The sequence below is a fragment of the Lactuca sativa genome, chromosome 7 (genome assembly GCF_002870075.4).
Source record: "Lactuca sativa cultivar Salinas chromosome 7, Lsat_Salinas_v11, whole genome shotgun sequence".
Classification (NCBI taxonomy): domain Eukaryota; kingdom Viridiplantae; phylum Streptophyta; class Magnoliopsida; order Asterales; family Asteraceae; genus Lactuca; species Lactuca sativa.
The window spans coordinates 131,923,962-131,938,577 of NC_056629.2; the positions used below are offsets into that span (position 1 = coordinate 131,923,962).

Sequence of the window (14,616 nt, forward strand, 5' to 3'; positions counted from 1 at the left end):
ATGGTCAGAGTGAGCGGACTATCCAGACACTCGAGGACATGCTTCGGGCATATGTATTAGACTTCGGAGGAAGTTAGGACACGTATCTGCCTTTGGCTGAGTTTTCCTATAACAACAGCCACCATTCGTGCATCGGTATGCCTCCCTTCGAGCTGTTGTATGGAAGGAAGTTTCGGACTCCCATTTGTTGGGGAGAGGTAGGGAAACGTGTGATGGGTAGTTCGGAGATAGTACTCCATATGACTGAGTAGATTTAGCAGGTCAGGCAGAGGTTGCTGATGGCTCAGAGTCACCAGAAGAGCTACGCGGATAGGCGTCGTTCAGAGCTCGAGGTTCAGGTTGGTGATTTCGTTCTCCTGAAGGTATCACCTTGGAAAGTTGTGATTCGATTCAGAAAGAGAGGCAAGTTGGGGCCTCGATATATCGGTCCATTTAGGGTGATAGCTAGGGTGGGCAAAGTAGCGTATCGGTTAGAGCTACCTGCCAAGCCGAGTCAGATTCATGATACCTTCCACATGTCTCAGTTGAGGAAGTGTATTGCCAATGAGTCACCAGTGGTTCCATTAGAGGACATTCAGGTGGACGTGAGCCTGAACTATGTTGAGAGGCCGATCGCGATCCAAGATAGGAGGATCAAGGTTCTGAGGAACAAGGAGGTGTCCCTGGTTCAGGTCCAGTGGCAACATCGGAAGGGGTCCGAGCTGACTTGGGAGCCGGAGTTAGAGATGTGGGAGCAGTATCCAGAATTGTTTGCAGAGCGAGACTTCGGGGGCGAATTCTGATTCTAGTGGGGGAGAATTGTAACGCCCGGTTTGCCAGGTACATTAATTAATATTATAATTTGAATTGTGTTGAGGTGACTCGACGAGTTGGTGCTTAGACTCGTCGAGTCAGGTCGCGAATGGGTGACGTGGAAAATGATTAGACTCGACGAGTCAGGGGAATGCACTCGCCGAGTTAAAGCTGGCGAAAGAAACCCTAATTTCTCGGGTTTGGGACCTATTTAAGGACCCTTATAGCCACCATTTGCGGCTACCAGACCCTTGAGAGAAAACCTAAGAGTGCTTGAGCGTTTATGAGAGGAAAGAAGCCATTATTTGATCTTTGTGGGTTGGTTTTGCAAGAAAAAGGTGGTTCCAGCTTAGAGGAGGCCAAGAAGGTTGCATATCTATGGATATCGAGCAAAGAACATCATCCTTGAGGTAGCATATCGATCCTTTTTCTGTTTTGTTGAAGAATCCATGGATCTAGGGTTTTCTATACCCTTTATTAGGATGATTGTTTGATATATGGTCCCTTATCATGTTTAGACTTCGGATCTGGACCCATAGTGGTCCAGAGAGCTTTATCCATCTTGCTTTATGATGAGTTATGGATGAAATGGCATAGGATGCTGTATTTGGGGCAAATGCTTCAAGTAGAGTTATTTGGACGATACATGAGTATCAAGTTTGAACCTTTACGTTTTTATTAAGCTTGGGAAGGTCAGATCTATGGATTAGAGGAACAGATTTGACCTCAGAAGGCCATTTGAGTTCGAGCATGGAATGAACTCGCCGAGTCCATGAGCAGACTCGACGAGTCGGACCGGGTTGTCCTGTGACTCACACAGTTGGTGATTCGCCGAGTTGGGGGAATGACTCGGTGAGTCAGTTGGGATTTAGGGGACTTGAGTTCACATCTGAACTCGCCGAGTCAGTGCATGACTCGACAAGTTGGGTCAAAGGGTGGCCATTGACCAGCGTTGACTTGTGTTGACTTTAGGGCATTAGTCAAACTAAGTCGGGGAGGTATTAATTAGAGATGTATTTATACTATAAGAGGAAGCTAGGTCGGAAGATTGAGCGCGAGTGATCATCCGACATCTTCGAGGTGAGTCTCCTCACTATGACTTACCCGATCTTGTTATTATGTGTGAGCGGAAGGTCTTATGTGTATGATGAAAATGTGATGTATGTTGTATATGTAATATGTTATGATATGAGTATGATGATATGGACCGAAATATCAACAGAGTATGGACCGGAAGGTCAACAGAGTTATGGGATTGTAGAGACCCATTTTTATAACGAACAGTGGATGCGGAAGAAATAATCTTGAGATTTATCGTGTATTAAAATATAAACATGAAGAACATATGATGAGAATTCTTAGAAGATGAGAAAGAAGGAGAGATAAAATATTATTCAATGAACAACATTGGTGGGAGAGAGAAACTCTCCTTAGGTGGGGAGAACCCACCACTTTCTCTCTCTATAATTACATTTGAGAAGTGTAACTCTAACTAAGAAAAGAAATAAGCTAGCTAACTTTATAAATGATCAACTCTCCCTTTATATATGAGGGAGAGTATTTACACCATAAATACAATAAAGGGAAAAATATAACCTAACTATCACTCATTATTTGTGGAGCATTTACATGCCCCAACATTCTCTCCCTAAATGCTTACAAATGATGAGAGATACAATAAGTGATACAAGGCTGTAATACATTAATTCGACTAGCAAGTGTGGTAATAAAATGGAATCAAGTGCTGAAATATCTCTGAAACTCTTAAGTGTCTGTGAAGTCTGAAACTGGCCATGAATCTCTGAAATGAAGGTCTTCGGCTTCAAAGCACAACCAATGAAGCAGAAAAAATAAGATCCAAATCTTCAAACCAATCATAATCACCCGAATAAGGAGGTCACCATGAGCAAGTAGAAGATCCAATAAAAGAAACACTTTGTCTATAATACACCAAAAATTCTTCAAAGAATAACCTGCTAAAAATGTGAAGCATCCATAAAATGAAGTCCGGATAAAAATAATGTGAGTCCAAAAACATGGTCCAGCGATGCCAAAAATTTGATCCAAAGGATCAAAAATAAGTGTCACGTCACATCGCCAAAATAATCTTCGTCTTCAACGTATCACAAATCCAAACTCGTGAAACCATAGATGCGAACACAAAATCATCCTGTGGTAGAGTCCGAATAATAAATAATCTGAATCGGAAAACATCGAGTAATGCCAAAAATTTGATCCGTGAAGACCAAAAATAAGTGTCACATCGCATCACTAAATAAATAATCGTCTTCAGAAGTCTTCAAAAATCCAAACTCAAACAATAATAACCAAATTCTGATGATATTCTCTCCCTATTTTTGATAACCAATGACCGGATATCATAAATCAACAAATCATCGGATGGAGAGTGTCGGATACCAAGAGCTAAGATAAGCTCTCCCTAGATGTATGAAGGGTCTCGATAAAAAACGAGAAAGAGTAAAATAAATACTCTTGTGGTCATGAGAAGGCGGGTGACATAGTTGCTGAAGTTGTGCTGAGAAAATCTGTCGTGCCAAAAATATATACAAATATCCAAACTGTGGTGCCGGAACACTTGAAGTGGTCTTCAATAGAGAATAAAGTCCACGTGCTCGAGATACAGATTCGTCAACCAAAAATCAAGAGTGCCAAGTCATAATATCCCATAAAGTGAAGAATGCGAAACAACTTTGTTGATCAATCGCCGTTGCGGTGCAAGTATCACAAAAAGATAATATAAAGTCCGACTGCGGTAGGAGTATTCTTCCAATAATAATAACCGACATGAAATGAATAACCAATGTGACAATCCATGGGTAGGTGGTGGCAAAAATTGGTGTTAAAAAAAATAATTGGTTTTAACAAAAAATTGGTTATAATAAAAAAAATGACTAAATAAAAAAAATTGTTGTTAAAAAAATAATTGGCTAAATAAAAAAAATTGGCTAAAAAAAATAAATTAATTAAAAAAATGTAGAAAAAAAATCTGAATTAATTAAAAAAAATCTAGAAAGAAAAAAAAGGAAGGGAGGAAAAAGGTGGGGGAGGAGGAAGAACAAAGGAGAAGGAAGAAGGAGGGGGGAGGAGCAGGAAGGGCTGAAGAAGAAGAAGGAGGAGGAGGGAGGAGGGGCGAAGTCTGGGAGGAGGGAGGAGATGATCCGAAGTTGGAGGCTGGTTGCAGATCTAGGGTGATTGCGGATGAGAGGTAAGCAGGTGGGTGCGGTGGGGTCTTGGGTGCGGATGGAAGAGCTGGTCGTGGATGAAGCTGGTGCAAGGGACTTCGGATGCGAAGGACTGCGGTGCGAGGAAGGCCAGCTGCGCATGCGAGCTGCGGTAGGGCGAGACAACAGTCCGAGGGCAAGCCACTTCGGTTCGAGGCCGCGGTCGGGGAAGGATCCGAGGCTGCGGTCAAGAGAGGCTTCGGTCAGCAGGATAAGGTAAGAGTGGGTTGCGGTCTCTTGGTTGGTGACCTCGGCTGCGGATGGGACATTGATGACCTCGGATCAAGGGCTAAGAAGGGCTGCTAAGAGGCTTCTTAGGGGACTCCGGTAGGCAGTTTTTGGCTGCGGTTCGAGGGTCCGGAAAGGGCTGAACAGGTGACGAAAAATGCTCTTTTTTCATGAAAAATGGTACTGCAAAGGCCATTTATCCATATATCATTAAGGGAATCTTTTTATAAAGCATTTAAGTCAACAAGTGGGTCTTGGAAAGGCAAAAGGAAGAGTATACATGAGGTTTTTAGGGGACAAAAGGTGATTGGATTGGACTATGTCACATGGTTTTTGCTTGGGAAGACAAATATAAGTGAATTACTCTTCACCCAGAAGAGTAAAAAGGACAAAGTGTTTTATGCAAACATAATACACGTCCAAATTTCTTCAAATTAAAGATCCATAGCAACAATTTTATAATTGAGAGATATGAAGATAATACCTCTTATGATGAGAAAAAGTGTTGGAAAAAGTATTCAAAAGAAATTCTTCACTTTCTTCATGAAAAATAAACCCATTAATCTTTGTGTCTTCACATCCAAGAAAAAGAGAACTCCTACAGCAAATCTTCAACTTTTAAGAGACCACAAAATTAATTTCTCTTCCCATTTTTCTTTATTTCTTCAACAACAAAAGTAATAAAATTTTAAGAACATCTTCTTCCAGCAGAGAATAGAACGAGCAGCAGCAACAACAATTTATTTTATTGAGATAGAATCACCCAGGAAATAGAACTAAGAAAGAACTTCATAAAAAAAAATTCTGGTTTGCAACCCGAAATTTTTTTCTTGCAGAAACACGGAAAAATCACAAGATAATCACCAAACGGGAGTCATTCCCTTGAACTAATCATGAGATCTTCAAGGTACGGCTCTGATACCAATTGTAAAGACCCATTTTTATAACGACAGTGGATGCAGAAGAAATAATCTTGAGATTTATCGTGTATCAAAATATAAACATGAAGAACATATGATGAGAATTCTTAGAAGATGAGAAAGAAAGAGAGATAAAATATTATTCAATGAAGAACATTGGTGGGAGAGAGAAACTCTCCCTAGGTGGGGAGAACCCACCACTTTCTCTCTCTAGAATTACATTTGAGAAGTGTAACTTTAACTAAGAAAAGAAATAAGCTAGCAAACTTTTAAAAATGACCAACTCTCCCTTTATATAGGAGAGAAAGTATTTACATCATAAATACAATAAAGGGAAAAATATAACCTAACTATCACTCATTATTTCTAGAGCATTTACATGCCCCAACAGATGGAAATCCCCTGAGACACTTGGATCGGAAGATCCCATAAAGCTATGGCCTGGAAAGGCGTATGTGTTGTACGTGGTATTTTGGGGAACTCACTAAGCATTATTGCTTACCGTTTGTGTGTTATGTGTTTCAGGTACCAGTGATGATCGCAGGAAGGCGCCGGCATGATCAGTACACACTTGTGGTGGAGATGTTTTGAGATTCTGGGGATTTTGATTTGCACTTATGTTATGTAAAAACAATTGATACACGTTTTTGAGAATTGTGATTGGAGTATTTTTATTAGTTTAAAATGAAAAAAAATGTTTTGAAATTTCACAGTGTTACAAAGTAAAAACACCAAAATAACATAACTAAACATATTAACATCAATTCTAAAAAATATTTCATTTCTATTTGTTGCTTAAACTTCAATTCGTTAAGAAGTCTAACAAAATATTATCTACTTTGCTTCTAACAGAATATTTCAACACAAGTATAAACATGTTACCTTAACATATTCTAACAGAATCTTCCCAATAAGTCCAACATATCAAACTTGCCTCTTTTACACAAAAACTTTCTCTTCTTGACATTATATCAAACACTTGGAAGACATGTTTTATTATCAAACTATATCACAAAATTAATTTAATTTGGCAACTATAGCTTGGTCTTTAAGTGCTAGAGAGGGAATGTCTTCAAGAACTAGTGGCTTTTTATAACCTAAGGAAATTAAAGGGTTAACCCAAGAAAATACCAATTTGCTTTAAAAAATAGGCTATTTTAGTTGAGTGACAAGTTCTTTGCCATTTCTCAGAGCACAGAAGAAAAGAGAGAAGCTTGATATCCATTCTATAACCTCCAACACTAAGATGTTGTGTTTCTCTACTAAATTATCAATTTATGTGGTGGATATAAACACAAATAGTAACATCAACCAAACAGAGACTAAAGTTTTGATGAATTTTGATCTTTCTACAAGCAATGAAACCGTCAAAGTTAACCATATAAGTACCCTACCAATGTTCATCACCTAATCTGAACAATTGAAGCTCCTAGTTCTAGCAATCACTTCTAATAAACAATGGCCAAGATACACATCGCCGGTTAGAAAACAACATATAGCGACTGATACAGAAATCTTGTGGCTTCTCCTGTATCGATTCTCTCCTACTCCATATTTCTTCAGATAAACAACTAAAAAATCGAACAGAACAATATGACAAACAACAAGTTCAACAAATCTAAGATGATTCGTTGACTTCCTGGTGAGGTGGGTGTCACTGGCGAAAAGGGGAGGGAAGCACCGCCCATATGACGATTGTGCTGATTTTCTGGTTGCTCGGACAATGGTGAGAACAATTGTTAGATCGATGATAGGTTTATGGAGAGTATTCCAGATGAATTTTGGTGGATGTTGCAATGAATTTTGGTGGAGGCTACGATGGGAATGAATTGAGGAATGAAATAAATTAAGGTATCGATTAATAAGTTGAAAACGAGATCAGCGAGGAGAGGAAGTGGGCAGCGGTGATGGTGATGGTGTTGATGTCGATGATGAACATGTTCTACCACACACGACTAGGTCAAATATATTTACTTTAGTTCCTTAATTGAAGGATTTCAATTAAATGATTTCCTTAATTAAAAGTACAAAAGGTCCAAAATATCCTTAAATGATTTATTTAATTATTTGTTATTTCTTGAATTATCATTGGTGCATTTAGGCACACAATAGTTGCTAGAAACATTTGAACATTTTTCTGTGTGTGTGTGTGTGTGTCTATATATATATATATATATATATATATATATATATATATATATATATATATATATATAGGTTTTATAGGGATATACGTGTAATTTGAAGTTTATAAGGATATTGACATAATTATGAAAATTTATAAGGATATAGACGAAATTATCAATATTTTAAATTGGAGATAGGGTTTTTGGGTAATTCACGGCGTAAGTCTGGAGTGGCGTGCGCGAGCCACATCGATAAGTAGCGACGTGACCAAGAGCTGGGTCGCGTAGCGGCGCCACTATGTGCACAAAACCCTAAATTTTAGGCCTTAGGCCATATATAAAGGCACTAACATTTAGGGTTCTCTATTATCACCCGTCTTCATCATTAGATTGTAACCATATCCCTTTGAGTGTTCTTGAGAGCTCTTGTGTATGTTTGGGAGATTCTTAGTGAAGAAGAAAGCCCTTGGAGCATTAAAAAGCCATATCTACCTAAGTTTCCACCTTTTAGATAATTTACAAACAGTATAAGTCACAAAGCTCTATGCTTTATTTGGATTCATGTATAGGTCTAGACTTTGGTAGATATTTTGGTCATTCTGGTCCCTTAGACTTGATGTTCTTGGAGTTTGGGGAAACTCCAAAACTTTGGATTAGTTATGAGGTGATTTCTGGTCATTTGAGAGTGGAAAAGAGTGTGTGTATGCGCTCTTTTTGAGCCATGCACAAGATATTGGTAATTTTTGGGACATTTCTAAGTTAGGATTTGAGATTGGGATTGTTTGGGTCGTAGATTTGGATAAAGTTGGAAACTTTATCCATTAAGACCCTTTGTTGATTCAGATATGTAAGGTAGAGCTTGTATCTGGAAGGATTAATCACTTAATGGAATAAGTGCATTTGCATTAAAAGCACGATATGACCATAGAAGGGACGTGATTTGAGGTTTAGCAGGATTCAAGACTGTTTTGTCACCTTGTGTCAGCGACACGACCACAAGCTGGGTTACAGCGTGTTGACCATTGACTTTTTGAACAGTTTGACTTTTGTTCAAACTTTGATGGATTTGATATATAGACCAAGGTTTGACCTTTGTTTGATTTAGGTAGTTCGCATAGATGATTCTTTTCAAGAATCATGTGAACATGTGATTTTAACTCCTTAGATTCATATGAATTTTCTCACTATACTATGTGTGACAATACATGTCATTTGTATGCTAGGATGTAGATAATGTTAGTGGATGATTAAGGCATTGACATGGAACCCACTAAACTTGTTACACAGCACAATCATAGTTCTTATAAATGCAAACCTCAAAAATTAGGACTAAAGCATCTTAAACATAACATGAAACATAATCGCCGTCAGTCCTTCACCATATATACAACTAAAGACAAATGATCATAAAGGAACTAATTTGTGTGTTGAGATGAATGCATAAAGTTATGATGCTCTATTAGGTTTATGCAATTTGCAATGTTGGATTCTCGGGAATAGACAATTTTAAAGTTCTAAATGAGATTTATAAACAGAGTAATGAATTTTCTAAGGTTTATAAAATTAAAATTTTAACTAAATAATAAAAAAGTAGATATACGGAATCAAATCAAACAAAACTTACAATCCTGGTCTAATCCTAAGATGTGATCAGGCAGGATTTTATTTTTAAAATCTGAAAATTGCAAAAGAAAAGTTGATTAGGAAGGTGAAATGTGATTTTTGTTCTAAAAGGTAACAACATCAAAAGATTCCATGTCCAAATCATGACATTTACCAAACTACCCTTCATACCATCCCCTTAACATTTACTAATATTTAACTGAAATGACGTCAGACCTAAAAAGATACAATACGACCCTAGCGGCAAGCCCTCGTTCTTGGCATGTTGGCTTTCTCCATCGATACACGTGGCCTCTTCCTCGCCGTTTGATCTTGGTTCTCCATGAACTCCCTCAAATCGTCACCGAACATCTCCACAAACGTCTTTTGTAAATCCTCTAGACTTTCCACCTGATTTTCTCCGGCATTAGTCTAATTGCATCTTCTCTAACAAATGAAAGTTTTTTTTTTGCCACTTGTCACACTCTCATGCATTATGCCACATGTTATTTTGTCATAATTTTGAGATATTTATTTTCCACTTGTCATTTATTTCATTTATCATTATTGAATATATACTATTAATTTAATTTTTATAAATTAAACATACCATAATAACTATATAATAACTATAGTAATTTCAAATTTCAAACTTTAATTTTAATTTTAAATAAATTTAGAATTCAAACTTTAATTTTAATTTTAAATAAATTTAGAATTTAAAATTTTGTTATAATTAACACATTTAATACACAGGTCTTACAACTAAACATATAATTTTAATTTAATTTTTTCATTTTTTTTAATTTATTCTTATTTCAAATTTCAAATTCAAATAAACTTGATATTTAATCATTTGTATTTAACATTTTGTTTTAATCAAACCGTATATTATACGGGTATCACAACTACTAAAATAATATAGAAAGTCAAACCTCCTACAATTAATTTGTTTAATTATATGCTACCATAATCATATTGATTTTCAAAAACATAATATTTTAACAAAAACTGAAAAAATGGTATGATAAACAAATTAATATCTTCATTTTCTTATACTTAACCCTAACCCTATGTATAAATCAAGTGTATGTAAAGACCGTTTTACCCTCAAACCTAGGAGAAGATCCACAGTTCTTACCTCAGCCCCAGCGTTTTGGTCCATCATCTTCATCAAATCATGCAAAAAATCTCCCATGCCCTGAAACGTAAATTCATAACCTTCAGCCTCTATGGGTGCAATTCGAATTAAAAAGTGTAGAACATTTTCACGTTGACCGAACGAAACGGCAGCGTTTCAATTCTCGTGATAATTTGGAAAATAATATAATATTATGCATCGGATAAAAATATCTAGATATTTTGAATGTGTTTCTTACTTCTTTGTCATCGATGTCGTCGAGTAAATCAAGGGCTCCGGCGTCGTAAATCGACCTTCTTGTTTGATCCGATAACACTGGCACAAAAATTGTAAGATGTATTAACATTCAATCGAATTCAACAAATAGGATCGCAGAAAAATGGAGTTGAATCAAACAGTGGTTGTAAATAAACATCACCTGAATAAGCCTCCTGGATTTTCTGAAACTTCCGGTTAGCATCTCCGGCGAGCGACGGAGTTTTTGCCCACTTGTCCGGATGCCATTCCTAATAAACGAACACAATCAAGCGATATCAGCATTACGATTTGAATGTCTAGTGATAAAAGATGCAATCAGATTTTGCGAAATAAATCAAAAATTATTGATAATTCGAGAATTGATAGGAGGAAAAGAGAATATGAATTAACCAGAGCGAGCTTCCGATACGCAGATCGAATCTCAGAGGATGAAGCTTCCTTCCGGATTCCGAGAACAGAGTAATAGCAAGATCCGTCCATGGATTTTCCCTCATCCATGATTCCTTCTCTTCCACTAATAATCTCAGGAACGATGGAAAGATTTGGGGGAGGGAGAATCCAGGAGAACCACAGTTCTTACTTATGTCGAAATCGTAACAGTAATTTGCTTACACCCTCAATCACCATATATCTTTTTAAGATGGAGAAACTGATATCGAGTTCTTGAGACAGAGAGAGGATTAGATGTAAATGCTTGAGATATTTGGGGAAAAAGAAGGAAAAGATTCACTTGGGCCCGAAATTATCCGGTCTATAGAGTTATTATTACTTTAGACCCTACACTTTGTGGAATTTGACCTTTTAGGTCTTTTGTAATTTTTTTTTCAAGTAGGTAGTACTTGGTGGGGAAGAATAAATGTTTTGTAGTAAATGAACCACTTATCGATTAAGTACGTAATGGTCGATGCTTGTGTGTATTAATGCTTTTTTTAATGCAAACAGAGAATAAATTGTTATATGGTTGTTGAAATGTATGATGAACAATTAATATGTTTTAACTGAGTTTAACCATTATGATTAATATAAATGAGTGTCATCAATTAAAATTGTAATGGTTGATTTTGTATGTATATCTCGATCCTTGTTTTTGTGCAAACTAGATAATAAATACTTGAATGAATTGGTTGAGTTGTATGATGAACAATTAAAATGTTTCAACCGATCTTAATCATTATTCCTAAAATAAGATAGTGATATTAGATAAGAAACCTAGGTAAGAAGCTAACACGATGACTTTATCTACTTTTCATTAGGGTTAAAATTGCTTATTAAAGAGATCTTAGATATGAAGTGTAATAATTATTGGTATAAATCTTACATCATAGTATTAATTTGTTGTATCATTTTTGGGCTTCAATTGTTGTTTGGCTCAAAAGGTTATCATATAAAAAGAACTTTAATCTACAAAAGCTTTATATTTTGGTAATGTTATAAAATATCATTTTATCTGTCAACTAGATACTCACAATCCATGATTGAGTTTATTAGAACTTTCAAGATTTTAATCAACTACTTTTGTTAACAAGTGTTAAATTCAATAAAGAAATGTTAACTTAAAGGAGAGCATCCCACAGACTTGTAACATGATAATTTTTTTTTTAGTAAGAGATTTTTATAAGTATTTAAAAGACAAAACTGCAAAATTGGTCCTTGTGGTTTCATAAAAACTTTGGATAGGATCCAAAATGTTTACGACTTGCATGGAAGGTCCAAAATCAAAAACTTCCTTTGATTTTAGTCCAAAAAAACTTGAAATGACGGTTATGCCCTTTTATTTTCTTTTTTGTATTTTTTATAATTAACTTAATACAATTTTAACTTAAAAAAGGAAAGAAAAGGATTATCCCCAACCATCTCTCTCTCCTCTCTCTCTCCACCACAATAAACACACATTCTCACATATATCATTGTCTCTCTCCTCTCTCTCTCTCTCCACCACAATAAACACACATTCTCACATATATCATTGATGCAGATTCATCACCACCCCATCCCATCTTCTTCTTCCTCATATTTACCTGCAACTGAAACCTCTCACATATGCATCCTGAAAATCAAATCTCTCACAAACAAAACCCGCTAACAGAGGTGTTGGTTCTAAGAATCAAGACATCTAATGACATCGCTCAGCCATCGCTTCGTCTTCTTCGACATTGTTTTAAATATTCTTCGGGGGTTTCAGTTTACATCATCTCATCTTTTGGGTTTTTGATTTCCACAAAGCGGGGTAAGATTAGCAAGAAAAAAACACTTTTAATTGCAAGAATGAATATCAAATAAGGGTGGGATGAAACTGTAGTCACTTCTCCATCAGCCTCATCTTTGAACACACAATTGATGCATCCAAATCACTTACAATTTTCCCTTATTTTAGTTCCAACTCATTAGTTTTGTATTCCTATTTCTATACATCTTCATCTATTTGCTGAATTGGATGTCTCAGGAAAGAAAATTGGAATCATATGCTTCTAAATAGATCAGAAAAAGAAGAAGGAAAACAATGCACTCCAGGTGCTCGATGAAACACCTGAAAGAAAAGTACCATCAGATATTTCAATACATGAAAGAAAAGTATCTTTACTGAGGATCTAGAAATGAAATACTTCTAAAATACAAACACATATCATAAGAGAAAAGTAAAGGAATCGAGAATGAGTTCATTGTTCAGCCAAGAAGGAATCTGGAGTATGTTGCAGTCATAAAAGATAGATCAGAAGAAGAAGTTTAACCTTATTGAACATGTTGAGAGGAATATGATTGGGTTTTTTAATTGAAGAATTTGCTTTTTTGGGTTAACTTATGTGTATTATCTAGTAGCAAAATTGTAAAAAAATCTGGGTTTTTTCATCGATTTGTAGATCACAGAAGAAGAAGAAGAAGAAGAAGAAGAAGAAGAAGAGAGAGAGAGAGAGAGAGAGAGAGAGAGAGTATGTGTGTGTGTGTGAGTAAGTATGGTGGGGTGGTTCGTAGCAAATTGTTGTTTTTTGTTTTTGTTTTAAATCAAAATAGTATTAAAATAATTGTAAAAAAGAAAATGAAAGGGCATAACCGTCTTTTCAAGTTTTTTTGGACCAATATCAAAGAAAATTCTTGATTTTGGACCTTCCATGCATGTCGAAAACTTTTTGGACCCTATCCAAAGTTTTTTGAATACCACAGGGACCAAATTTATAGTTTTGTCTATTTAAAATATAAAAGTATCTAACTACCAAAACCACTTCTTGTTTTGGAAGAGTTATAAAACTCTTCTAGTTCTCTCACATCCATATGCATGCATAAATAGTATCCTAATCAAGATATATCAACAATGGCATGTTCAAGACCACATGCCCGAAAGTCGAAACAATCGTGGATTCGTGGTCCTTTTTTTGTTATGTTTATCATGAAATATTGAACAATTGATTCAAGCTTCCGTCGCCTTCTTAGGCCTTTAGGATACATTTGTTGGTTATAGTTCAGGGTTCATTCGGGATGAAAATTTCTTAAAGGACTAAAATGAATAAAACCATAAGCTAATGGGGTAAAAATGGTCAAATTAGCCCAAAAGTACGGCCGTGACTCGGAAGAAACTTCGAGAGCTTTGAAGCTGGAGGAGATATTTTTATTGGGGAGGTTAATGTTGAACCCTAAACATACGTTAAATTACAAAAATGCCATAATTTGTGACGTATTCATCCAAGCTATCGGATCCAGAGATCACTTAGGTCTAAATTTGTTAGGGGCAAACGTCAATGTCGAGAAATGTATAAGCATCTGAACTAGTTGTACAAGTTGTGAGAAGTAAGTTTTCCTGGGAATTAAATTTTTAGGTCTGGAAACAGGAAGCAACTTACACGTGCTATTTAGACCAAACATTTTGTTGGTTAAGGTTTTCTTACTTTTTTTGTTTTTTTTTTTTTTTCATTAATGAGAGGGATAATGGACTTAGAAGACCAATTAAGTTTCAAATTTGTTTAAAAAATATTATTCAAGTATTATATATTCAAAAAAACACCATCAAACTAAGACATATGTTCAAAAAACACCAACAAAGTATGTATTTTGTTCAAAAAACACCATCTTTATGGTTTGGGGTAACTTACATGTTTAGCCCCTAACTTTTTTTTCTTAACCCGGACGGTCCCTAGCGTTTATATTTATTTTTCCTTCGGACCATGATCGAGTTAAAAGACTAATATACCCTTATTAGTTTCATTTAACATTCATTTTTATTACTTGTTAATTATTTATGCAATTGATATATTTATAATAAATAATAACATAAATTGTATAAATAATTAATAAATAATAAAAATAATGTTAAATGA

At 35.7% G+C, this 14,616-nt stretch overlaps 1 protein-coding gene and 1 long non-coding RNA gene across 2 annotated transcripts; one reads left to right on the top strand and one right to left on the bottom strand.

The window, feature by feature from the left end:
* Positions 1-9,004: 9,004 nt before the first annotated feature.
* On the bottom strand, positions 9,005-11,014 carry LOC111921218 (uncharacterized). The gene is made up of 5 exons (XM_023916794.3): positions 10,700-11,014; positions 10,470-10,557; positions 10,290-10,366; positions 10,052-10,111; positions 9,005-9,321 (listed from the first exon to the last, which is right to left on the bottom strand). The coding sequence occupies exons 1-5, from the start codon at positions 10,805-10,807 to the stop codon at positions 9,169-9,171; spliced, it is 486 nt and encodes a 161-aa protein (XP_023772562.1). The 5' UTR covers positions 10,808-11,014; the 3' UTR covers positions 9,005-9,168.
* Positions 11,015-11,964: 950 nt separating this feature from the next.
* On the top strand, positions 11,965-13,480 carry LOC111921228 (uncharacterized). Its single transcript, XR_002860117.3, has 2 exons — positions 11,965-12,536; positions 12,753-13,480. It is a non-coding gene; the product is annotated as an uncharacterized LOC111921228 (long non-coding RNA).
* The last annotated feature ends 1,136 nt before the right edge of the window (positions 13,481-14,616 follow it).

Bases quoted from the DNA above. Each gene is read 5' to 3' on its own strand.
- LOC111921218 (XM_023916794.3), bottom strand. From the start codon at position 10,807: ATGGATGAGGGAAAATCCATGGACGGATCTTGCTATTACTCTGTTCTC. The intron at 10,112-10,289 runs GTAAGAAACACA...TTTACGTTTCAG, and splicing joins ACGACATCGATGACAAAGAA to GGCATGGGAGATTTTTTGCA. The intron at 9,322-10,051 runs GTAAGAACTGTG...GGAGAAAATCAG, and splicing joins ACCAAAACGCTGGGGCTGAG to GTGGAAAGTCTAGAGGATTT.